This window comes from Chiloscyllium plagiosum, chromosome 12, assembly GCF_004010195.1.
Source record: "Chiloscyllium plagiosum isolate BGI_BamShark_2017 chromosome 12, ASM401019v2, whole genome shotgun sequence".
NCBI lineage: Eukaryota > Metazoa > Chordata > Chondrichthyes > Orectolobiformes > Hemiscylliidae > Chiloscyllium > Chiloscyllium plagiosum.
This window is the reverse complement of record NC_057721.1, coordinates 71,449,029-71,476,177: the sequence shown is the minus strand read 5'-3', so window position 1 is coordinate 71,476,177 and position 27,149 is coordinate 71,449,029. Positions and strand designations below refer to the sequence as shown.

Below are 27,149 nucleotides of genomic sequence, written 5' to 3'. Positions count from 1 at the left end.
ATAAACAAAATCATTAGAAGAGGGCTGATCATTGAGGTGTTTAGAATCATGACAGGATAAGAGAAGTACATGTGAGCAGGAGTTACAACAGTAACTAACTGGAGTGACAAATCAGTAAATCTTCAGGCCATTGGAGAAGTAGTTTTCACCAAGACCTTACCTGGAAGGGAACATCTGCCATTGTCTTTGCCAGGTAGTAGGCCTTTAGGCTGTACCAGTAGTTTAGATGTTCCCGAAGGAAAACTCCCATCTCCAGTGGAACTGTAAAAAAGAGAAAGCAACCCAGTCAGATTGATCCCAAAGCAACATGTTAGTTCAGGTTTCAGTTACTGACCTGCAAGCCCTGCGTTTCCCAGGATTGTTAATGGCAGGGTTCAGGACTAACCATTTCGTAACAGAAATGGTCGAGGAGGGTTTTCCTTCTTAGTGATGCACTAAGAAGCACATCCTGATGATTTCATTCACAAAACACTAATCAGTGAGGAACTGCACTGGTAGCTGCAAAAGGAATTTCAACAAATCCCTCTCCCCAGGGCAAACTGTTTTTTGACGATGCAACTTAACAGCATTCAAGTGCTGAATCGTGCGAATGTGGTTAAAGATAATTCAACCCTCAGTCCAAATTCCCCTTCCAGAAAGGTTGCAATCATTTTACAAGTTGTTTTCAAATTGGTGTGTACTTCACAGCTAATCAAGAGATATAGGGAATGGAAGGGCAGCAGGTTTGATAGGGCAGTGGAAAGTCCTAAACAAAAGAGTTTGTAAGATGGGGCCAGATTTTGCCACAGAGCTGAGTTTGAAGGCTGATGGGTCAGGGATTCTACACAGGAATGTGGTATGCTGTTCCGAACACGTTGCTATTCCCAGAGAAGTTTCCGCAGCAGGGTCTTGGGAAGGAGACTTCCCGAGAGGGAAGCGGTTGGAAATCAATGAGTCTCATTACTAATCCAATACAAGGGGAGGGCGGGTGCTGCACATCAGGTGTTTCCTCACTGAGACAATGGATCAAATACAATAGGTTGAGAGTAGCATTGAAGAGGAAAGGTTGTCAAAGTGGGACGGCACAGTGGCTCAGTGGTTAGCACTGCTGCTTCGCAATGCCAGGGACTCAGGTTCAATTCCAGATATGGGCGGAGTGGAGTCTACGTCAAGTTTTCATATTCTCCCTGAGTCTGGTCTGCTTCCCTCCCACAAAAATGTGCAGTTTAGGTGGAATGGCTGTGCTAAATTGTCTGGTAGTGTCCATGGATATGGATTAGTCATGATAAATGTGGGCTTATGGGGATGGATTGAGGGTGAGGTGGATCTGGGTGGCTCTTCAGAGGGTCAGTGCAGATTTGATAGGCTGGTTAGCTTCTATTTGCAGTGAGGAATCATGTGATAAAGAAAGAGTATAACAATCTCATGGCAGCCACTTAAGAGAGAGATTCCAACGATCTTATACTGCTTATAAACTGTAAGTAGATAGTAATGGATCTGGCTGGGACAGAGAGGGTGATAAACATCCACAGCAAGACATAGAGTCATAGAGGTGTACAGCATAGAAACAGTCCCTTTGGTCCAACCCGTCCATGCCAACCAGATATCCCAATCCAATCCAGTCCCACCTGCCAGCACCTGGCCCATATCCCTCCAAACTCTTCCTATTCATATCCCCATCCAAATGCCTCTTAAATGTTGCAATTGTACCAGCCTCCAGCACTTCCTCTGGCAGCTCATTCCATACACATACCACCCTCTGCGTGAAAAAGTTACCCCTTAGGTCTTTCTTACATCTTTCCCCTCTCACCCTAAACCTATGCTCCCTAGTCTGGACTCCCTGACCCCAGGGAAGATACTTTGTCTATTTATCCTATCCATGCCCCTCATGACTTTATAAATTTCTATAAGGTCACCCCTTACCCCCCGACATTCCAGGGGAAACAGCCCCAGCCTATTCAGCCTCTCCCTACTGCTCAAATCCTCCAACCCTGGCAACATCCTTATAAATCTTTTCTGAACCCTTTCAAGATTCACAACATCTTTCCGATAGGAAGACCAGAACTGCATTCAATATTCCAAAACTGGCCTAACCAATGTCCTGTACAGCATGACCTTCCAACCCCTGTACTCAATACTCTGACCAATAAAGGAAAGCATATCAAAGGCCTTCTTCACTATCCTATCTTCCTGCGACTCCACTTTCAACCTGTACTCCAAGGTCTCTTTGCTCAGCAACACTCCCTAGGACCTTATCATTAAGTGTATAAGTCCTGCTAAGATTTGCTTTTCCAAAATACAGCACCTCGCATTTATCTGAATTAAACTCTATCTGCCACTGCTCAGCCCATTGGCCCATCTGGTCCAGATCCTGTTGTAAGCTGAGGTAACCCTCTTCGCTGTCCACTGCACCTCTAATTTTAGTGTCATCTGTAAACTTACTAATTATATCTCATGCTCACATCCAAACGTTTATATATATGATTAAAAGTGGTGGTCCCAGCACCGATCCTTGTGGCACTCCACAGGCCTCCAGTCTGAAAAACAACCCTCCACTACCTCCCTCTGTCTTCTACCTTTGAGCCAGTTCTGTATCCAAATGGCTAGTTCTCCCTGCATTCCATGATAACTAACCTTGCTAACCAGTCTCCCATGGGGAACCTTGTCGAACGTCTTACTGAAGTCCATACAGATCATGTCCACCGCTCTGCCCTCCTTTACAAGTTATTTGATCAGATGAATACTTGAAGAACTTTTCAGCTTGTGGAAGAGACTAGATTAGATTAGTTACAGTGTGGAAACAGGCCCTTCAGCCCAAGAAGTCCACATCGACCCTCCAAGGAGCAACCCACTCAGACCCATTCCCCTACATTTACCCCTTCACCTAACTCGAACAATGTTTTAGACTAAGAGGTCTACCTTTTGAGATGGAGAAATCATTTGTTTGTGAGGGTTATTAGTCTGTGGAACTTGATTCCCCAGGAATGGGGGGAGGCAGGGTTTTATTCAAGGCTGATTTCGATAAATATTTGATGGATAATGGAGTTAAGGGTCATGGGGGACATGGACAGATCAGAAAGTGGGATCGAGACTACACCAGATCTTAACAAATGGCAAAGCAACTTCAAAAGACCAAATGAGCTAATCCTGTCCCCAAATCCAATGTTCCAATGAGTTTTTTTAACATCAATATTTACCAAGGAAGGAGGACCTGAAAAAATATGACTGTAAATGGAAACAGTGGAGGCAATGGATCATCTGAAAACTGAAAGGAAGGTGGTTCTGCGTTTAAGGGGAGATTTACCCAGTAATTGGTTGTCTGTGGCAAATTCGTACAGGGGGGGTAGGACCCGGACACCATCGGGGTGTGGACGCCCAATATCAGGGTCCTAACACCCGCCAAAATAATTCAGCCCCATGAGTTTTGAACCCTGCACAGCATCTGGGGAATTAAATTGAAGGAATCTGGACTTAAAGGCCGACACGTGTAATCATAAGATTCGTTAAGAGAGGAGATGATTTGTTAATACGGTTTAAGGAAATATGTCAACCTATCCCTCTTTGGTCCGGTGATGTGGCTTCAGGCCCTCAGTTGACTCTCAGGACTCCCTCTAAAATGCCTTAGTAGAGCCACTCAGTTGGAAGGGGATTGGCACTAAATTGTCAGGGATGCCCACATTCTGTGAAGGATTGAACAGAAAGATAGCAGCAGCCCCAGAGATTCTCACTCAGTCAACTGCTCGAGTGAAAAGATACTCACAGGTGAGGACAGTGGGCATAAGCGCAGCAAACATCAGGAAGAGCATGGAGAAGAAGAGAAATCCCGAATTGCTCAGCACCTTCTTTGCCTCGTTACCGATGCCCAGATACAGCAAACCGATCAACAAACCAATCCCAATATGTGAGGTGATGCGGAGGTGAGTCAGAACCTGGTGATGATAAAGAATATGGTATCGACCCATTTTGAAGATAAAAGTCAGACTTAAGATTGATCAGACCGTAGTAAAAATGTGAACAGTTTTCATGAACTGTATAAGAGATTCAGTCCCAATTTCGAGATTATGATCATCAAAAGACCATGTGCGACTTAAATCGCCGCTTAAGGTGTATCTCGATGGAAAGAATTCCTAACTTATGACAGTACATATCCTCTTCACCTTCTCCTCTCTAGTCTCTACTCTCAGCTATTTTCCTCCTTATTGACAAAGGTAATGCCAGGAAGAGATCTTATATATACAGTGTAAGTTATTCCTTACACCAAATTCAAAATCTACAATCTATTGTTCAAGTTATACAATTGGTCATGGTGCCATAACATCGATAAATTACAAACACCACATACTCACAATCTAAGGCACCCCTTAGCTGGAAAGTGATAGTTGTCTGTTTTTCCAAGATGCCAACTAACTGACCATATTCAGCTTATTTAGACCATCAGTTACTACAGTGTGTGGCACTTAGAGTCATAGAGATGTACAGCACGGAAACAGACCCTTTGGTTCAACCCGTCAATGCCCACCAGATATCCAACCCAATCTAATCCCACCTGCCAGCACCCTGCCCATATCCCTCCAAACCCTTCCTATTCATATACCCATCCAGATGCCTTTTAAATGTTGCAAATGTACCAGCCTCCATCACTTCCTCTGGCAGCTCATTCCATACACGTACCACCCTCTATGTGAAAACGTTGCCCCTTAGGTCTCTTTTATATATTTTCCCTCTCACCCTAAACCTATGCCCTCTAGTTCTGGACTCCCCCACCCCAGGGAAGAGATTTTGTCTATTTACCCTATCCATGCCCCTCATCAATTTATAAATCTCTATAAGGTCACCCCTCAGCCTCCGATGCTCCAGGGAAATGAGTAACATGACAGCATAGGTGCAGAGCAGCAGGTCATTCAACACATCCAACCTGTCCTGTCATTCATGGGCACTTCAATGCATTTTTTCCATACCATCCCTTTACCTAACTGATGATCAGAAATCTGTCAATCACTGCTTTAAACATTCTCAAATGACTGAGCTTCCACAAATGTCTGGATCAGAAAATCCAAAAGATTCACAACTCTGAGTAAAATAGTTTCTCCTTATCTCAGTCCTAAATGGCTTTCCCCCTATTTAAAATAGTGTATACTTGTTCTAATCCTTAGAACTGAGTCAGATATCTGTAAACTTATTCACAATTATGCCTGCACACTAAGATGGAATCTCAGTCTTACATATATTGTTGCGGTTTCTACAGACTTGGATTAATGTTACAATACATGCATAGTTAACTAGCTATCAGACTGGTGACCTGCTGACTAACTGAAAGCACAGACAGGAAGATGGACACCTCTCATACCAAAGTGTCACATCTAATGCTGTTATCCAGCTGTCTTAAAAGTACACTGCTTTTCAGCTACCTGTATAATACATGCCTCTTTATTCATATGAAGAATAAGAAACCAGTTCTGATGAATATTTATAAGTACACTGTCTTTTTACGTTAAGGTAACACGTTGGTGGATGTGCACCATGATCTAGTCCTTACAACAATATCATAACACAGTTGCGTAGCTTCACTTTGTGGGATGCTATCTGTTGTAATGGATGGCTGTGTGTCCTACATTGAGGATATCTGGTTGCAGTCTGGTATGACATTTTTATAATGGGAGCCATCATTTTGTATTACAAACATTTGCTCATGTAGAACCTTGGCCTGTCTTCTGTGTCACCTTGATAATTAATTACTGTGACAAGATTGTATCCCCTGTGACTTTGCACTTTTCCGGCAGCCCACACATTTGTATGCACTCTAGTGTTTTGTCTTGTTTGAAGTTGGGATAACTGTTTGAATGCTTATTGATTAGTTGCACTCCCTGCTTCTTTCCAACAACATGTGGTTGGAGTTCGAGTGTAGCTTTGAGGTTGGGAAGCAAGGCAATCAAACTTGAGAGGGTGAGGCACCGCAATGGCTGGAGGTTTTCTAACTGATAATGGAGTGGAGGGAGGAGCAGGTGTACTTAAGGGAACAGAGGATGTAAGCTGCCGTACAGAGGAAGAAGATGGAACAGGACATCATATTGTCAACATGTTTTGATGGATTCTGTTGGCAAAGATATTAAAAGTGGAGGTAAGATTTAGATAAGCCGTGATACAATTGAATGGGGAAACAGACCCAAGGGACTAAATGTGAGTAAATGAGAATGCTGTCATTGACTGATAAGTCAATTAAGGAAACAAGGCTGCTGGTATTACCCAGTATCATGACCGAATATGAGAGGGTATGATTGTTCCTTGCAGCTTGGACACAGCTACTACACAGTAACTTTGAGCACTATTTCTAGTGCAGTAAATGAAAGCACTGTACTTACTGAGTCTCTCATGATGCTGAGAAAGGTCCTTTTGAAGAGAATGCAGAACTGGGTGAGGCAGCTGGCAGAGAAACTGTGACAACCCTCTGAGGGAGATGGGTCCTGCACAACAGAACAAAGAACCTCAGCCCTGTTTAATTATTACTGTCTGTCACATGATCTTTGGTATCACTCTTGAGTTAGAAAAGGGCCAAGACAGGAGATGACAGGTCTCAAGGTTGACCTCCCTTTCAGTTTCACACTAAACATCTACAGGTATAGATGTAGGCCTTCTGATTCAGAATAGTACTACCATGCTATGTGTCACTGACTTTTACTCTTAATGCAAGGTTGTTTGCACCTGAGTCTAACACATGATTAAAACATCAGGTTCTGAGCAACAAATAAATCTCTCACTTTCTCTGAGCGAGTTGATTATAGCGTAAATGTTGCCTCCATTCTGCTTCTCAAAAAGACCTCAGACTCAATACGAGGATGGATTCCTCTACATTAACAATCCTTCTCAATCACCTCAAAAGCGGTGGGATTTTATGCAGGCCCCAGAGATCTCTCTGGCTGGAGAGTTGTCACCTTCTTTGGAGAAGGCCTGAGAAGAATTAATAGCCAATCGGGCAAATAATGGGTCATCTGCAGGGTCTTCCACAGGATCAGGACCCGTGACAAGGAGCCTGCCAGGAGCTGCAGCCAATCCGAAGCCACAGAGAAGTGGTGACTGAGGACGTCCAGGATCATGGAATGGTCAAGCCAGCAGTAAGTGATGGCAGGAGGCCCTTTCTGGGGTAGGGGCCACAGGGAATAGGGAATGGGAGCTCAGCAGGGAGCACAGGTGGAATTGGCTTTCAGCTTCTTCCTGACTCTGTCTCCCACAATTGAGCTCTGGCTGCCTTTTAACAAGGAACCTGGCCACATCCAGCCTGCCTCTCTGGGAGACACAAACAACCCAGCAGGCTTAAATTCCCCCTGTGCAATGACAGGCCCACCCACTGCCAGCGAAGGGGCCTAAATTAGTGACAGAGTGACAATACAGTGCAGGGACCTTCCTGACCACAGATGTAATCAAGTGAAGGCAGGAACATGCCACCTGCCACCATTGCCCCCATTTAAATGACCCCCTCATAACCAAACCCACCATGGAAGATAAGGATAAAGACCAGCCCCTCTGTTTGAGCCTATGATTCAGTGTGAACTGGAGTGATTAGTTTTACATGGTGATCACTCCTTCCCATTCAGAAAGAAATCGCAGCCAATCAAATTCCTTCACGGAGCAAGACTGAGCAGCAGCAGCAGCAGAATTATTAGTCCCTGAGCTCTCCCCGCCACCCAAAACACATTCAAGATCGAGGACTCAACACGGGGCATCAGGGTCCTCTGAGGTTAAGTAACATGGAAGTTGGCATCTTAATGCACCAATATCGTATGGCAGTGAGTCTACACGGGCACAGTTATTTCACATGGAAATGTAATTACCAACATGGTGTGGACATTGTTCTTGCCTGGATAAATAAAAACACAGGAAATAGTTGCTACCTCCTCTTCTGCATCATCATTAAACAATACTGAATGGAAATATCAGCAAAGGCAAGAAATAGCTGAAATGCCAATTGATGGGATGCGGGGGGAACAGTCAAGTATAGAGTTACAAAGGTGGTGAAACCCTTTTGGTAATAAATACTTAATTCATTGGCAGAGGAATTGAAATTAACAGAAAATAAAGGCCCTCTTGCCACGGCAACATCCCACCCCACAGTCAACCCGCCAATCATTCACCACCCTTCTCTCCCGTGGCACAAGTGGTAAGGGCTGTGTGAAATTTGGTTCACCCTAGTGAGGGCTGGGCGAAATGTCTTGGCAGGCTGCTTTCCAATTCAGGGAATGTGAAACGCCTCACTGTCAGCAGTTACCGTACCTCAACAGATGGCCGATGCCAGAGGTAAGGATTGAGATCCTTGTCTTTGTTTTCATGCGGCTTACAGTCAATATCACAGTTCCCATCCTGCACCGCTTTCACCAGCCGAGGATTCTGCTCACCGTACTCACCGGATGCGATTTCCATCACTATGGAAACAAGCATGATGCGTTAGCAAGTGTCGTCATCACATCTCAAGTGACAGAAGTGATTAGATTTACAGAGAGACTGCTGGGAAGCTACTGTTGCTATCTGAATGATTTTATTTCTCCAAAGGTTAAATTCTTCCCATTAATAATTTCAGCAAAATAAAAAGCCATTTCAAGTACCAAGTGGGAATTGTTTCTCAAGTCTGGCTGAGCTGAGTTTGCTCAGATCTCTCTTGCTTAAGGAGTAAACCCAAAATCTCACTCCAGCATCTTATAGTCCTGATAATTACATTATCGAAGAGTAGGGGTGGAAAGAACAGAATCAGATGAGGAACCCAGTGGGGAAGGGGACGAGGGAATCTTAAAAGCAACAACCTTTGGTATTTTTACCTGCTCAGCAGCACTGGTCAAAGGGACAACCTGGCTGGTGGGGAAGAAAGGTGGGCAGAGAGTGCAGTTGGCTGGGGGAGGCAAGGAGAAGGGAGGCCACCATCAGAAGGGGGAGGTTGGGAGGTAAGGAGAGAGAGAGAGAGAGAGAGAGAGTGAGAAAGAGAGAGAGAGAGAGGCCATGATGGGGATGCTGAGAGACACAGAGAGATCACAATCATGAGAGAGAGAAAAGACAACACATGTGAGGCTGTGATCAGCAAGCAGTCAGGACAGAGGCTGTGCTTGAAGTGCAGGGGTGGAAATGGTGTGGGTGATCAGACGTTGGGGCTGGACAGGGACATTCTTTCCTTTATTCACTCAAGGGACGTGGGTGTCGGTGCTTGGATCACATTTATTTCCCATCCCTAATCACCATAAGGGCAGTTAAGAATCAGCCATGTTGCTGTGGATCTGGAGTCAAACGTAGGACAGATCCTCTACCCCTGAAGTTCTCTAAAGGACATTAGTGACGCTACAGTTTTCAATGACAATCAACAGTGGTTGCATTGTCACCCTTTGGCTAGTTTCTTTAAAAATTCCAGTTTGCTTTATTGATTTCAACTTGTGCCAACTGCCATGGTGGATTACAATTCCGTGAGCCCAGGACACCACTCTGGGGTTCAAATAGCCAGTCCCAGTGGCATTATCACTACACTAGCACCTTCTGGCATTGATTAGGCTGAGCAGAGTGGTCACAGGTTGGGGGCGGGCATATTCAGGCACTGGGAGATGAGTGTGATAATTATCCATTTTAATCTGAGTCCCTTCAGTATTAAGAGAGCCTAATTTGAGTCTGTTCATTCCATCATGGAGCGATAGGATCCTTGAGCATATTGAAATCTGACATATTGGAGTCAGGTTCCACATATTTACCTGTTCCAAGTTTCCTCAGGTCTGACCCTTACCCACACATTGTGGTGCATAGTGGTGACGCCTATTCAAGCAAAATGGTAAACCAAGGCTTCACCTGCCCTCTCAGGGCAGTTGTGGAATATTCTACAGTACTATTGTGAAGAAAATCAACACTCTCCGTGATAATGTCAGTTCGTACCGAAGTCAGCAGGGTTGTGGTAGGTGGGACAGTGCAGACCGATTTCCCTCAGATATGGGACAAGGCTGCAAACATTTCCACGGTAGATGCACTGCCCTTCGCTGAGGACATAGAGCTGAATAAAGACAAAAGGGGAACACATATGTAAATAACAGCAGGCATCCACTGGGTCATGTCTCAGCCCCTATTACTCGGTTTGGTCTAAACATTAAAGGCTATTTTGCTCCATCTTACTCTGCGAATCTCAGAATCATCGAATACCACAGGAGGAGGCCATTCAGTCCATCATTCTTTGCAAGAACACATCACTTTGTTCCACTCCTCATCCTTTCCCTTTTTCCTGTAATGCTTCACTTTTTGGAGAATTATCTAACTTCTTTTTTGATGGCAACAACTGGATCTATCACCAAAAGGCCCCAAAACTCAAGCTCGTAACCACTCGCTCTAGAAAATATTTTTCCTCAAGTTGCCATCGCATCTTTTGCCAATCACCTTGAAGCAATGCCCTCAGTTTCTTGAACTCTTTCACTAACAGGAACAGTTTTATAGAATCACTGAATCTTGGATCACTGAATCACAGAATTACTGAATCACAGAATCACTGAATCACAGAATCACTGAATCAGTGAATCACAGAATCAGTGAATCACAGAATCACTGAATCATAGAATCACTGAATCTTGGATCACTGAATCACAGAATTACAGAATCACAGAATCACTGAATCACAGAATCACTGAATCACAGAATCAGTGAATCACAGAATCACTGAATCACAGAATAACTGAATCACAGAATCGCTGAATCATAGAATCACTGAATCACTGAATCACAGAATCACTGAATCACAGAATCACTCAATCACAGAATAACTGAATCACCGAATCACAGAATAACTGAATCACAGAATCGCTGAATCATAGAATCACTCAATCACAGAATAACTGAATCACAGAATCACCGAATCACAGAATAACTGAATCACAGAATCGCTGAATCATAGAATCATTGAATCACAGAATCACAGAATCACTGAATCACAGAATCACTGAATCATAGAATCACTGAATCACAGAATCACTGAATCACAGAATTGCTGAATCACTGAATCACAGAATCGCTGAATCATAGAATTGCTGAATCACAGAATCACTGAATCACAGAATCACTGAATCACAGAATAACTGAACCACAGAATCACTGAATCATAGAATTATTGAATCATAGAATCACTGAATCATAGAATCACTGAATCATAGAATCGTACAGCCTTTGATCCATTGAATCTGCCCACTAAAAATGTAAAACTAGGAGAAAGTGAGGACTGCAGCTGCTGGAGATTAGGGTCGGGAGTGTGGTGCTGGAAAAGCACAGCAGATTAGGCAGCAACGGAGGAGAAAGACAGTCGATGTTTCAGGCATAAGCCCTTCATCAGGAATAATGCCGAAAGCATCAATTCTCCTGCTCCTTGGATGCTGCCTGACCTGCTGTGCCTTTCCAGAGCCACACCTCTCAACAAAAATGTACTGCCACCCAGACTAGACCCACTTTCCCACACTAGGCCCATAGATTAAACAGTTATGACACTTCAAATGTTTACCCGAGTACTTTTTAAACATTTCCTGCCTCGATTATTCTGCCCAGGCAGTATATTCCAGATCCCCACCATCCTCTGTGTGAAAAAGGCATCTCCCTATCAGTGCAGACCCCTCAGGATTTTGAATACCTCAATCAAATCTCCTCTCAGAACTCTCTTCTCTCAGTAGAAAAGCACAGCTTGTCCAACCCGTACACATAGTTGAAATATGGAACTATTCTCACGAATCCTTCGTAACTGCCCTCGCAACCTTCCTGAAGTGCAGTGCACAGAACTGAATACAATACTGCAGCGAGGCTGTAGCAATAGTTTGTACAGGTTTAACAAAACCTCCTTGCTTTTCTGCTCTCGATGCCTCAAATGCTATAATATCTAAGTTGGTTTTAGTGGCTTATAATGGAGCACAAGTTGGGAGTTCCACTGCAAATAAACTCTTAGCCAAGAAGAAGCAGCAGCTGTGGTGGCTACAAGACACCAAACTTTCCCGCAACAATCTTTCTCACCTCAATGTAATTCAGAGTGTGCACTCTTTCCACGTATACCAACTGGACTCCAGTTGGCCACATTTGGTAGGGTGGGTGGCTCTTGTTAGAATGTGGGGAGGAAGGTAAGAATGGGGTCATTTGTTTGCATTTCCATCAGTTTTAATACACAGTGTAGAGATTCTTTTAACTAATATCTAGTGGAGTCTCTGAGGGAACTGTAGACATGTATTTAGCCTCTACTAGAAGATTAGAACGTGTACAGCAGTATAATCTGTAGTCGTACCATCATGTACATATTAGGAATAAATGTGGTGGTAAAGTCAACTGCAAGTCTGCTCTGAGCTTACATGAAGAATTGAAGATCACATCGCAAAATACCTAGTAACAAAAGTGTAAACTCATCATGACTTCTGGTCGATGACTGCCTTCTTAAAAAAAACAAATTACTTCCAATTACAACTTGGAGGAGCTGGTGTTGGACTCGGGTGGACAAAATTAAAAATCACACAACACCACATTGTAGTCCAACAGGTTTGTTTGGAAGCACTAGCTTTCAAAGTGCTGCTCCTTCATCAAGTGGTTGTGAAGCAGGAAGATAAGACACAGAATTTATAGCATACGATTACAGAGATACAATGATACATTCAACAATCTAGGTTTGTTCAATATATTATGGTATCACTGTAACCTTTTGCTATAAATTCTGTCTTCGGGTGCTGCTTTACAACCACTTGATGAAGGAACAGCACTTTGAAAGCCAGTGCTTCCAAACAAACCTGTTGGACTACAATGTGGTGTTGTGTGATTTTTAACTTCCAATTATGACAGTGGGTGAAAAATGCCGTTAGCTCTACATGTCCAGTTCTTCCGATCTGACAGCACTCTGTGATAGCTCCTACCAGCCAGCTGATTTTGGAAGCAAGATTTCACTCAGTGATACCCATCACAATAATGAGTGTCAAGGTATCACAATGTTATTTACCCAGCATTTAAATGTCTCCACTTGCTACAGTTCCCATTTAATGCTGTCCTTAATGCTCCAAACACTGGGGCAGGGTGGGAATTCAAAAGAAGAATGGTCACTGGACCTGATTAACTCTGCTTTCTCTCCATAGATGCTACATAGATGATCTTACAAGATGATTAGGGGTTTTACAAGATGATTAGGAGTTTAGATAGAGTTGACCATGAGAGCCTTTTTCCACGTATGGAGTCAGCTATTACGAGGGGGCCTAGCTTTAAATTAAGGGGTGGTAGGTATAGGACAGACGTTAGGGGTAGATTCTTTACTCAGCAAGTCCTGAGTTCATGGAATGCCCTGCCAGTAGCAGTGGTGGACTCTCCCTCTTTATGGGCATTTAAACGAGCATTGGATAGGCATATGGGGGATAGTGGGTTAGTGTAGGTTAGGTGGGCTTGGATCGGCGCAACATCGAGGGCCAAAGGGCCTGTACTGCGCTGTATTTTTCTATGTTCTATGCTGTCATTGAGTCATAGAGTCATAAAGATGTACAGCATAGAAACAGTCCAACCTGCCCATGCCGACCAGATATCCCAACCCAACCTAGTCCCACCTGCCAGCATCTGGCCCATAATCTCCAACACATTTTTCAGCTCTCATCTCCAGCATCTGCAGTCCTCACTTTCTCCTATTCATATACCCATTCAAACGCCTCTTAAATGTTGCAATTGTACCAGCCTGCACCACTTCCTCTGGCACTCATTCTATAATGTACCACCTTCTGTGTGAAAAAGTTGCCCCTTAAGTTTCTTTTATATCTTTCCCCTCTCACCCTAAACCTATGCCCTCTAGTTCTGGACTCCCCGATCCCAGGAAAAATACCTTGTCTATTTATCCTATCCATGCCCCTCATAGTTTCATAAAGCTCTATCAGGTCACCCCTCAGCCTCCGATGCTCCAGGGAAAACAGCCCCAGCCTGTTCAGCCTCTCCCTGTAGCTCAAATCCTCCAACCCTGGCAACATCCTTGTCAATCTTTTCTGAACCCTTTCAAGTTTCACAACATCTTTCTGATAGGAAGGAGACCAGAATTGCATGCAATATTCCAAAAGTGGCCTAACCAATGTCCTGTACAGCCACAACATGACCTCCCAACTCCTGTACTCAATACTCTGACCAATAAAGGAAAGCATACCACATGCCTTCTTCACTATCCTATCTACCTGTGACTCCACTTTCAAGGAGCTATGAACCTGCACTCCAAGGTCTCTTTGTTCAGCAACACTCCCGAGGACCTTACAATTAATTGTATATGTCCTCCTAAGATTTGCTTTCCCAAAATGCAGCACCTCGCATTTATCTGAATTAAATTCCATCTGCCACTTCTCAGCCCATTGGCCCATCTGATCAAGATCTTGTTGTAATCTAAGATAACCTTCTCTGCTGTCCACTACACCTCCAATTTTGGTTCCATCTGCAAACTTACTAACTGTACCTCTTATGCTCACATCTAAATCATTTATACAAATGACAAAAAGTAGAGGACCCAGCAATGATCCTTGTGGCACTCCATTGGTCACTGGCCTCCAGTCTGAAAAACAACCCTCCACCTGACTTCTACCTTCGAGCCAGTTCTGTATCCAAATGGCTCGTTCTCCCTGTATTCCATGAAATCTAGCTTTGCTAACCAGTCTCCCGTGGGGAACCTTGTCGAATGTCTTACTGAAGTCCATATAGATCACGTCTACCGCTCTGCCCTCATCAATCCTCTTTGTTGCTTCTTCAAAAAACTCAATCAAGTTTGTGAGACATGATTCCCCACGCACAAAGCCATGTCAGACCTGCTGAATTTCTCCAGCAATTTCTGTTTTTGTTTCAGGTTTCCAGTTCTTTGTTTTATTTGGGGGATTCAAAGAAGTGGTACCCATCTTCAGTTAACTCATTCTTTCCTGCACCCTCAGCCTAGTGGAGATCCTTCCTGCCTCTACTTTCTATGACATTGATGAGATAATTGAAAATCCAAGCCAGGGATCTACTTTCTGATTTTCTTGATCCCCTCTCCTCTGTGGTCAAACCACCGAGGTTCCATCACACAGAGCGTTGAGTCTTCATCAAGGCTTCTCCACTACTGAGAAATTACCACCTAATTGTAATGACTTATTCTGACGTGTATCTTATGCCAACAAGGTATGAATCACTGAAGTGTGGCACTGCTATAGGATTCAGCTGCCAAGCAGTAGGTATCACCCTGCAAAAACAGCATCAGTTGTCTTTTGCTGGCATCATCCCTGGCAATGAACCAGATAATCAGAACAGGAACTGCACTGAAAACGCTTAGTATCTAGCTCATCAAATTCGCTAGTCTCAAGATCACAAGCTGGGATTGTTGTATTTCAAACAGCTATGGTTAAGGGGCTCCAATTTATGAATAGCTGTGATAAAACAGAGAGCCAGTAAACTGCCTCTACCCACAGGGCCATTTGGTAAGCTGAGGACCCAGATCTGAGACCATTTGGAAAAGAAATCATGGCGGGAGATAAAAATTCAAAAATAAAATAACACAAAGACCTAGGGAAGCTGAAGATCCGATACACAGATGGAAATTGCTGAAGAAACTCAGCAGTTCTGGCAGCGTCTGAAGAACGTCATTGGACCCAAAGCATGAACTCTGCTTTCTCTCTCCTCAGACGCTGCCAGACCTGCTGAGTTTCTTCAGCAATTTCCATCTGTGTATCGGATCTTCAGCTTCCCCAGTTCTTTGTGTTATTTTATTTTTGAATTTTTATCTCCCGCCATGAAGTGGCAGCTCCTGAAGAACGTCATTGGACCCAAAGCGTTAATTCTGCTTTCTCTCTCCTCAGACGCTGCCAGACCTGCTGAGCTCTTCCAGAGATTTTTGTCTTTGGTCTAGGAATTTTATTTTTAGCTACCCCAAGCAATTCTCGAAAGTTCTCCCTGAAAAGGACTGAATTAGATTCATTAGCAATCAGCCAGGGTTCTCATTCCTCGAGTGACTCTTGCTGACTGTCCATATGTTTAACCAACCTGTTCACAAATGTTGTGATACACCTCTGCAGCAGGTGGGAATGTGAACCCCACCTGGCTCATAGGTAGGGACACTACCATTGTGCTACAAGAGCCCTTACTCTAGCTAACTGGATGCTTGACTGCACACTACAGTGAGCCACATGTTTGATCAGCCTGTTCCCACTGCAGTAGGAAAAGTGGACATTTTATTGAACACTACAATCTGAATCAATACTTCCAAGACAGTCATTGAGAGAATCATGATCACTTTATTTTAATGTAAACTGGACCACAGACATCCCATTCACAGTTATATTTTGTCAGTTAATTAGTAACATAAAAAAAGCTGCAGAAAGGCCATCAACAGTTAGACATAGGAGAAAGTGAGGTCTGCAGATGCTGGAGATCAGAGCTGAAAATGTGGTGCTGGAAAAGCGCAGCAGGTCAGGCAGCATCCAAGGAACAGGAGAATCGACGTTTCGGGCATAAGCCCTTCGATTCCTGAAGCAGGGCTTATGCCCGAAACGTCGATTCTCCTGTTCCTTGGATGCTGCCTGACCTGCTGCGCTTTTCCAGCAACACATTTTCAGCTCAGTTAGACATAGGAGCAGAAGTAGACCATTTGACCCACAATTTGGGTGGCACAGTGGCTCAGTGGTTAGCACTGCTGCCTCACAGTACCAGGGACCCAGGTTCGAATTTAAACTGACTGCGCAGAGTTTGCACAGTCTCCTCATGTCTGTGCAGGTTTTCTCTGGGTGCTCTGGTTTCCTCCCACAGTCCAAAGATGTACAGGTTAGGTGGATTGGCCATGTTAAGTTGCCCGCAGTTTTCCAGGATGTGCAAGCAATGAGGTTTAGCCAAGGGAAGCTGGGGATTTGCCTGGGTGAGATGCTCTTCAGAGAGTCAGTGTGGACTAGCTAGGCTGAATGGCCTGCTTCCACACTGCAGGACTTCTATGATCTTATGATCCATCATGACTAATACATTTCTCAACCTCTTTTTTTCCCTGTAACCCTTGTAATCCTTGTGAGTCAAGACCCGACCTATCTCTATCTTAAATCCATTCAATGACTTAGCCTCCATAGCCTTCTGTGGCCAGTACTTTCCACAGATTCACCACCCTCTGGCTGAAGAACATCCTCCTCATCTCAGTTCTAAGCAACTCTTCACTCTGAGGCTCGGTCCTTCGGTCTTGGTCGCTCCTACCCGTGGACACATCTTCCCTGGAATTCCTGTGTCAAATAAAAAAGTGAAAACACATCTCTTACCTTGTCAAAGAGTTCAAAGAGTTTGGCGCTGGGCTGATGTATGGTGCAGATGACAGTTCTCCCACCTTGAGCCAAGGATTTCATTTGAGAAACAACCTGGAAACAGGAAGAACTGTCCAGGCCACTGCAAACAAAGGAATGGATGGTAAAGTGGGACGAGGGAAATTGTAAATATTAGACTGTCACTACATTAGTACAGTGCCCATTGTGACAACGCTCCAGTACAAACCTACGATGCACCATTCCGACAGGCTACCTGACAAATCAGGGGAGTGTCCAATAAGTCTGCTTTCTATAAATCTATAAACAGTCTCATCTTCACATTTAACATCTCCAAGAATTTCACTTGATGATCATTCCTCTATATTTAAATTGTAAATGAAATAATTTAGTCCTGGATGCATTCTAACAGGACTGGGCAGGAAGAATTTTCCTATTGACTAGGAGTCCCACCTTAAGAATATGGTGTCGGCCATTTAGGACAGAGAAGAGAGTGGACTTCTCTGCCACACAGAAGTGCTGGAGGCCAAAATATTGAATGTTTTCAAGGAGTTAGCTACAGTTCTTAGAGATAAAGGGATTAAAAGGTATGGGGAGAAAGCAGGAACAGGGTATTCAGGATGATCAGCCACGAATGGCATAGCAGGATGTAGGCTTGCTCGCTGAGCTGGAAGGTTCATTTTTCAGAAGTTTCGTCACCATACTAGGTAACATCTTCAGTGAGCCTCCGAATGAAACGCTGGTGGTGTAGCCCGCTTTCTATTTATATGTATGGGTTTCCTTGGGTTGGTGATGTCATTTCCTATGGTTACATAATTTCCTATGATGATGTCATTTTCTGTTGTTTTTCTCAGGGGGTGGTAAATAGGATCCAGGTCAATATGCTTGTTGATAAAGTTTCAGTTGGAATGCCATGCTTCGAGGAATTTTCATGTGTATCTCTGTTTGGCTTGTCCTAGGATGGATGTATTGTCCTAGTCAAAGTGGTGTCCTTCCTCATCTGTATGTAAGGATACTAATGAGAGTGAGCCATGTCTTTTTGTGGCTAGTTGGTATTCATGTATCCTGGTGGCTAGTTTTCTGCCTGTTTGCCCAATGTAGTCTTTGTTACAGTCCTTGCATGGTATTTTGTAAATGGCATTAGTTTTGCTTGTTGTCTGTATCGAGTCTTTCAAGTTCATGAGCTGCTGTTTTAGTGTGTTGGTGGGTTTGTAGGCTACCATGCTGCCAAGGGGTCTGAGTAGTCTGGCAGTATTTTCCGAGATGTCTTTGATATAGGGGAGAGTGGCTAGGGTTTCTGGACAAGTTTCGTCTGCTTGTTTGAGATTGTTGCCAGAAATCAGTGGACTGTGTTCATTGGGTACCCATTCTTTTTGAATACACTGTATGGATGATTTTCCTCTGCTGAGTATTCAAAAAGAACAGGCAACCAATGAAACAGTCCACCGATTTCTAAGCAACAGACCCAAACAAGCAGACAAAATGCGTCCAGAAACCCTAGCCACTCTCCCCTATATCAAAGACATCTTGGGAATGTCTGCCAGATTATTCAGACCCCTTGGCATCATGGTAGCCTACAAACCCACCAACACACTAAAACAGCAGCTAAAGAACTTGAAAGACTCTATACAGACAAGCAAAAGTAATGCCATTTACAAAATACCATGCAAGGACTGTACCAAACACTACATTGGACAGGCAGAAACCTACCACCAGGATACATGAACATCAACTAGCCACAAAACAACATAACCCACTTTCACTAGTATCCTTACATACAGATAAGGAAGGACACTACTTCAACTGGGATAACACATGCATCCTAGGACAAGCCAAACAGAGACACACACGAGAATTCCTAGAAGCATGACATTCCAACCGAAACTCTATCAACAAACACATTGACTTGGATCCCATTTACCACCCCCAAGAAAAAAACAGGAAATGATATCACCATAGGAAATGATGTCACCACAGAAAATGACATCGCCAACCCATGGAAACGCAAACATACAAATAGAAAGTGGGCTACACCACCAGTGTTTCATTTGGAGGCTCACTGAAGATGTTACCTAACATGGTGGCGAAATGCCTGAGAAATGAACCTTCCAGGTCAGCGAGCAAACCTACATCCTGAACCTCAACTTGAGCAACAAATCTTCTCAAAACTCGCTAATGGCATAGCAGGCTCGAAGGGCTGAATAGAAACAAAGAAAATAAGTGCTGGAGTAAGCCATTCAGCCCTTTGAGCCTGCATCACCATTCAACATAATCATGGCTGATCATGCAATTCCACTTCCGATTTCTCTCCATCGCCCTTGATCCCTTTAGCCACAAGGGCCATGTCCAGCTCCCTCTTGACTATATCTAATGAACCCATCAGCATTCCGTGGTAGAAAGAATGGCCTCCCCCTGCTGCTATTTCCTATGTTTCTAACAACATTTCTCAGGATCACTTTTCATTCAAGTGAATTTTTAATTGCTATTCACAGCAGGCATTTCACATACTACAAAAACTCATGGATAGAAATGAACTGAGAGCTAAATTACTGTTGGTGAAACACTGAGGAAAGTACTGGTGACTGGAGGAAGCACCATTCAATTTTAAATGTTTCTCCCTCTCAATGTGTACCAGCCTCATGATTGTATTTGGAGCACAGTTTAGACCTTCAGCACCAATGTTCATTCCAATGGGCTGTGTATTTACACCAGTCTAAAATTGCCTGCTCCATCCACAATTTATGAAGCTTGCACTGAAATGTAAGGAAGAATAAAGTACCTGGTAGGCTCATCAAAAAACATGACCGGAGGGTTGTTCACCAGCTCAAGAGCAATGGCAAGACGCTTTCTCTGCCCTCCAGAAAGGTTGCCAGTCCGAGTGTTGGCACATTCTAAGAGGCCAAGTGCTGTTAGAATCTCCTTCACCTATCGGGAAACACATGTGATACCACAACGGATTAGCTCAGAAGGGCAGCTGCCAGGCTTATAACACGTCTTTCGCATTGGATTTGAAAAGAACGTCACAAAAAAAGGATGAAATTCGGAAGGCCAGTCTTAGCCGGACCAGGTGGTGCACAGAGAACTCCCTGCAAACTGAGACATTGAAATGAAATTGTTCCAGAATGTGACACATTAGGTAGTGGCATAAAATTGCATCAAAGTACAGCACAAAAGCAGGCCATTCAGCCCAAATGGTCCATGCTGGTTTGTGCTTATGTGCCACACAAGCCTCCTTCCACCCTTCTCAATCTAATCATATCAGCATGATCTTTTATTCTATTCTCTCTCTCACATGCTAATACAGCCCATACTTAATTCATTCTGTGCTTCACAACCCAGGTACACCACATAGTAAATGTAATTGGTGTAACCAAATTTCATCTGACTTTCCCATAAGGGATGTGGGGGTGATGTCACTTGAATAGTAATCCAAAGAGCCAGACCAGTGCTGTGGGCATCGAGTAAATCGAACTATTGCAGATGGTGAAAATTGCTTACAATAAATAAATCTGGAATTTAACAACCACATACTTTGTTGTTAAAAAAATCCATCTGGTTCACTAATGTTCTTTAGGGAAGGAACTCAGTCATCCACAATGGCCGAGTGATATTATTATTAGGACTGTTAATCCTGAGACCCAGATAACGCTCTGGAGACCCACCTTTGAATCCTGCCACACGACATTGTGGTATTTGAAGTCAATTTTAATAAGTCTTAAAAATTAAGAATCGAATGATGACCATCAATCAATTGTCGGGAAAAACCCACCCGGTTCACTAATGTCCCTTAGGGAAGGAAACTGCCATCTTTACTCAGTCTGGTCTACATGTGACTCCAGTTCCACAGCATTGTGGTTAATTCTTAACTACCTTCTGGGTAATTAGGGAAGGACTGTGATGCCCTCATCCCATTAATGAATAAAAAAAAAATTCTTACCTGCTGAATCCAGACCCAGATAAATGTGGTTGACTCTTAGCTGCCCTCTGGATTGGCTGGTTCGGACTTTGGTAATTGGGGGTGGGTAAGAAATGCTGGCCTCACCAGTGACACCTTCATCCTCATGAAAGATTGTTTTGAACTTATTACCAATAGACTTCCCCAAAGTCTTAATATTTAAGCCATGGTACCTTTCCTATGTCTATCCTATCAGCGTTTTACATAACCGTTAAGTCGCCTAGTAGGTCAGCCCTCAGTGTTCTCTTTTCTAGAGATGACAGACCAGCCTATTCAACAGGCAAATGAAAGTTTGGTTCAGTTTGCGGCAGGACACTGAACTGTTTGATTTGAATTCTGCAGAGAGGAGCTATGATTGACCCAAAGGACAAAGAAGAATAAAGAACAGTAAAGCACAGGAACAGAGTCAAACAGTGTGGCACTGGAAAAGCACAGCCGGTCAGATAGCGTCTGAGGAGCAAGAGAGTCGATGTTTCAGCCATAAACCCTTCGTCAGGAACACTGACATATGAAGCCTTTCTAAACTAAAAACATTTTGCCTCTATACGATCCATATCCCTCTCGTCCCTTCCTATTCATGTATCTGTCTCCCTGCCTCTTTAACATTGCCATTGTATCTGTCTCCTCCTCTGGCAGCACATTCCAGGCACTCACCATCCTCTGTGTAAAAAACATGCCACCACATCTCCTTTCAACTTTCCCCTTTTTACCTTAAACCGACGTCCCCTCATAGTTGACATTTCTACCCTGGGAAAAAGACTCCAACTATCCGATCTATCCATCCAAACAAAGTTTGTAAACTTTGGCCAAAGGTCCTTCTTTCATGCTTGACTTTTTTCTGCGATTCTTTCACCATCGCAATGAACCTGTTGCTTTATTGATTGGATTTTGGCACCACCTTGGCAAGATCAGCAAAATAACTTGAAAGTGGAAGCAGTCGGAGAAAATACCTCAAACTCTGAGACAGGGACTCACCATTTCTTTTCGACCTTCATCTTTCTCCTGGAGCTTCAGGTTAGCTGAAACCTGAAAGACAACAAATAACGAACATAAAATTGCAGTAAAACTTAGACAAGAGCTTCAGTCCTGCCATCAACATCCACAAAGAGCAGCATCATGCTAGGAGGCAGGAGCTATATGGCAGGAGATGGAAACTCAGCTCAGTATAGATTTGCCACCAGAAGCATCCCCACAAGGCTTATCATTAGCATGTTCAGCTCGACCAATTCACATCAGATTAATACCCACACGAGTGCAAATGTGGCAGTATAATCCCTGCTGTAGAAACAATATAGTATGAAGAAAAGTCACATGAATTAGACCCAACAGATTGTACAGTGGCTTCACCGTAGAAAACCAATGTCCACACAGACTGAGGAAGAGAAGCTGAGAACTGTTTGTATTTCAGAAAGAACCTGAATCGGGCTTTAACCCTTCAAAAGCTATTTTCTCATCAACCTGCTCAGAGATGGGATCACCACACCTCTGCAACTGGTAGGACCCAGAGCTCAGAAGTAGCAATACTAACACTTCATCACAAAAATCCTTATACACATTTGCAAATAACTTCACCCCTACCTTAGGCATGTGTAAACAATGCCTCTTGTTTGCCAGGCCAGCTGGTGCACTTGTGCTTTTAAATGATTGCACTTTTCTTGCTGTTCAAAATTGGATGGTCTTTGAAAAGTCAGTGCAATGTGGCTCAATTGTATCCCTCCATAAATTCTGGGAGAATCCAGAATACGAAGGTATATTCTTAAAATCGAGCACTTGAGAATTGAAATCAGAAAGAACTCGCTCCCCACATGTATGTGGATTACAGTCATACAGCACAGAAGAGACTATTCAGCCCACCAAGTTTGATTAGATTCCCTACAGTGTGGAAACAAGCCCTTCGGCCCAACAAATCCACACCAACCCTCTGAAGAGCAACCCACCCAGACCCATTTCCCTCTGACTAATGTACCTAACACTACGAGCAATTTAGCATGGCCAATTCACCTGACCTGCACATCTTTGGACTGTGGGAGGAAACCAGAGCACCTGGGGGAAACCCACGCAGACATAGGGAGGCTGTGCAAACTTCACACAGACAGTTGCCTGAAGCTGGAATTGAACCTGGGACCCTGGTGCTGTGAGGCAGGAGTACTAACCATTGAGCCACTATGCCACCCCGTCAACAAGAATACTTTAACTTATTATGAGCAAGTACTTGACGCGAGTGACATGGATATGGAGAGAGTTGTTTCTGTAGGGTATGTAGATATAAAATTAAAAACATGAAGGAGAAGTTGAGGTTTAGATTTGCTCTAGTTCAACTGACTTGTATAGCACTTTGACTAAGTGCATTGTCAGATAAAATGTAAAGCCAAGTCTCATGATGTATGAGATAAACATAAAACTAACAGAGATCACACACTGTGAGAAAATTGACAGAACTTAGAACAGGTAAACAAAAACTTGGTCAAGGAGACAGATTTTAAAGCAGATCGAGAGAAGGGTGATAGAGGTGATGTTATTGGGGAATTTAGAGAATATAATGTTAACTTATTGTCACTTTTACTTACGAAAATACAGTGAGATGTGTATAAGTCACCACAATTCTGCTCCACTTTAATTACAGAAATTATAAAAATAAATAAATGAGACTAAGTTCGGACAAGGTTCATCATTTGTTTTCCCTGCGTGGCAATCTGAGTTTATGGAGAGGCGATGGGATGCTGCTGCCGAAAGCATTCTGAGGCTGCCTAATCAAGGATTTCCAGACCCACCGCGCTGCCAACGCTGAAGCCAACTCCGAAGCTACTGCATAGCAAGGAGGGACAGACCAGACCCACCAAGTCGCCATTGCTCAAGTCACCATCTGAAGCTGCCATGTTGCTGCCACAGCCACAAGGAACGAACCAGAACTGCCATGCCACCGCCGCTATAACCACCGCTGAAACCGCAGCAATGCCGCCCAGTGCAACGGGCCAGACACATCGCTGATGAAGCCTTTGATAAAACCACGGCCACTATGGCCACAAGGAACGGACATCCAGATCCACCATGCTGCTTTGGGCTAAGGCAATTGGAGACATGGCCAAAGGTGGAGTTAATCAGAATAGGGTACGCGCAATTGTAGTAGGGGTAAAGGAAGTTAGAGTTAGAGAGCAGTGACATCAGGGAGGGAAGTTAGAGAGCAGTGACATCAGGGAGGGATTGTCTCTTAGTACAGGATGGAGGGCATGAATGATCTACGTTCAGGATCCAGCTACATCCTGCACATGAGAAGAATCTGATCTTTGGGCTTCATTTCTTTCTTTCAGGGTCTCAATTAAAGTGAAAGAACATTTGACTAATTCTGTGAAAATTGGCAATAATTACAATTCCCAGTCAGTAGGGAACAAGGAAATAAAGCCTACCTACCTTGGAGTGTGAAAATGAAAAAGAAATGGAGGAGGCTAATGGATAGAGCTGACCGAGCTGAAGTATCTTTTCCCATTCTGACCTCCCTCTGCTTCTATGTGGAACCTATCCTCACTACCGTCTGTAACTTCCTCCTGTCCAAGCTCCCTCTGATATTCCTGCATTACTCACTAAATTTCTTTACCTCTCTATTTCTTTTTCTCCTCCTTTAACATCCCCTCCTTGACCAAACTTGCTCGTATTTCATGTGAATCAGTTGGCCATCAATATACCCACAGAGTGCCTTGAGATATTTTTCAAAGTGACTTCAATGCAATGAATATGAGGGGTTCTTGTTGCCTTTATCGCAGACTTACCATCATCGCCTCATGAACAGTGAGGTGAGGGAGCAGCATGTCATCCTGCATGATGTAACATGACACTTTCCGGAAGGATCGGAGATCTCGCGGGTGTCCATTAATCAGGAGCTCACCTTTCATTCCACTTTCCCTGGAATTACAAAAACAAGATAGAGGAGGTACTATCACAGAATCCCTACAGTGCAGAAGCAAGCTATTCAACCCTTTGAGTTTACACTGAGTCCGAAGAGCATCCCACCCAGACCCACCTTATCCCTGTAACCCCCGCTATTTCCCACTGCTAACACATTCCTGTGGGAACGGCATTCCTGATGAAGAGCTTATGTTCAAAATGTCAACTCTTTGGCTCCTCCAATGCTGCCTGATCGGCTGTGCTTTTCCAGCACCACACTTTCTGACCATGGCTAACTTACCCAGCCTGCACATCCCTGGACACTATGAGCAAGTCAGGACAGCCAATCCATCTAACCTGAACATTTTTGGACTGTGGGAGGAAACCGGAGCACCCAGAGGAAACCCACGCAGACATGGGGAAAATGTGCAAACTCCACACAGACAGTTACCCAAGGCTGGAATCGTGCTCAGGTGCCTGGCGCTGTGAGGCAGCAGTGCTAACCACTCAGGCACTGTGCCACCCACCAAACAATTAACTTACAATAAATATCAACTCTTGCAGGGTCTTCAAAATGCTGTTTTGCACAGGTCAGGAATAGCAGCAATGAAATGCAAATTTAAACTCTCTCCACCTGCTTCCAATAAGGCACCTGCTTTAGTAACTTCATGCCTGAACAGGCAGCAGTAGGTATATCTGTATTACCCCTGAGGTTCCCTGTCAAATCTAGGGCTGTCAATTTTCTGACATTGCTAAATTTAAAGGCTGATCGCCTGAACAATATCAAGCGTTAAATTATACGAAAGGAGCAATAAATTAACCTCAAATGTTAGCTCTGCTTCCTCTTCATGGATGCTGCCTGACTTATTGAGTTTTACCAGCAATTTCTGATTTTGTAGGCAAGCAATAAAATATATTGTCTGAGCAATTCAGGTCTAAAATTATCACTGATGGGGGAAAAGGCTTATCCAAATGGCTAGCAAAGAATTTTTTTCACATCTTAACTGTTTGCAGCACACCATAGGGACTGACCTATTGGGGACAGATTGTGAGAATTAGAAAGGGTGTTGGAGAAGGTACATTGTGTGATGAAACCTCCTGGAAACCTCCTGATTTGGCAATTTAGCAATTCCTGCTAAGGAAATAGCAGGAGAACTTAATAAGTACTTTGCGTCAGTCTTCACAGTGGAAGACGTGAGTAATATCCCAACAATTGAAGGGAGTCAGGGGGCTGAGTTGAGTATGGTTGCCATTACAAAAGAGAAAGTGCTAGAAAAGCTAAAAGGTCTTAAAATTGATAAATCTCCTAGCCCCGATGGGCTACATCCTAGAGTTCTGAGGGAGGTGGCTGAGGAAATAGCGGAGGCGTTGGTTGAGATTTTTCAAAGGTCACTGGAGTCAGGGAAAGTCCCGGATGATTGAAAGACCATTGTTGTAACCCCCTTGTTCAAGAAAGGATCAAGACAAAAGATGGAAAATTATAGGCCAATTAGCCTAACCTCGGTTGTTGGTAAAATTCTAGAATCCATCGTTAAGGAAGAGGTTTCTAAATTCTGGGAAGAGCAGGGTCGGATTAGAACAAGTCAACATGGATTTAGTAAGGGGAGGTCGTGCCTGACAAACCTGTTAGAATTCTTTGAAGTGGTGACAAGTAGGTTAGACCAGGGAAACCCAGTGGATGCGGTCTATCTAGATTTCCAAAAGGCCTTTGATAAGGTGCCACACGGGAGGTTGCTGAGTAAGGTGAGGGCCCATGGTGTTCAAGGTGAGCTACTGGTATGGATTGAGGATTGGCTGTCTAACAGAAGGCAGAGAGTTGGGATAAAAGGTTCTTTCTCGGAATGGCAGCCGGTGGCAAGCGGTGTCCCACAGGGTTCAGTGTTGGGGCCGCAGCTGTTCACATTATATATTAATGATCTGGATGAAGGGACTGGGGGCATTCTAGCGAAGTTTGCCGATGATACAAAGTTAGGTGGACAGGCAGGTAGTACTGAGGAAGTGGGGAGGCTGCAGAAGGATCGAGACAGTTTGGAAGAGTGGTCCAGGAAATGGCATTTTCAATGTGAGCAAATGCGAGGTCTTGCACTTTGGAAAAAAGAATA

At 43.9% G+C, this 27,149-nt stretch overlaps 1 protein-coding gene across 1 annotated transcript in view; it reads right to left on the bottom strand.

Moving 5' to 3' along the window:
- The window catches only part of LOC122555409 (ATP-binding cassette sub-family G member 1), an 80,427-nt gene that overhangs the window by 17,576 nt on the left and 35,702 nt on the right, over positions 1 to 27,149 (bottom strand). The window contains exons 4-12 of the mRNA XM_043701392.1: positions 24,933 to 25,065; positions 22,144 to 22,194; positions 19,993 to 20,138; positions 17,214 to 17,337; positions 9,874 to 9,988; positions 8,245 to 8,393; positions 6,339 to 6,440; positions 3,740 to 3,908; positions 161 to 261 (exon numbers count right to left, since the gene is read on the bottom strand). Coding sequence (XP_043557327.1) covers positions 161 to 261; positions 3,740 to 3,908; positions 6,339 to 6,440; positions 8,245 to 8,393; positions 9,874 to 9,988; positions 17,214 to 17,337; positions 19,993 to 20,138; positions 22,144 to 22,194; positions 24,933 to 25,065 — 1,090 coding nt within the window. The remainder of the gene's footprint in view (positions 1 to 160; positions 262 to 3,739; positions 3,909 to 6,338; positions 6,441 to 8,244; positions 8,394 to 9,873; positions 9,989 to 17,213; positions 17,338 to 19,992; positions 20,139 to 22,143; positions 22,195 to 24,932; positions 25,066 to 27,149) is intronic.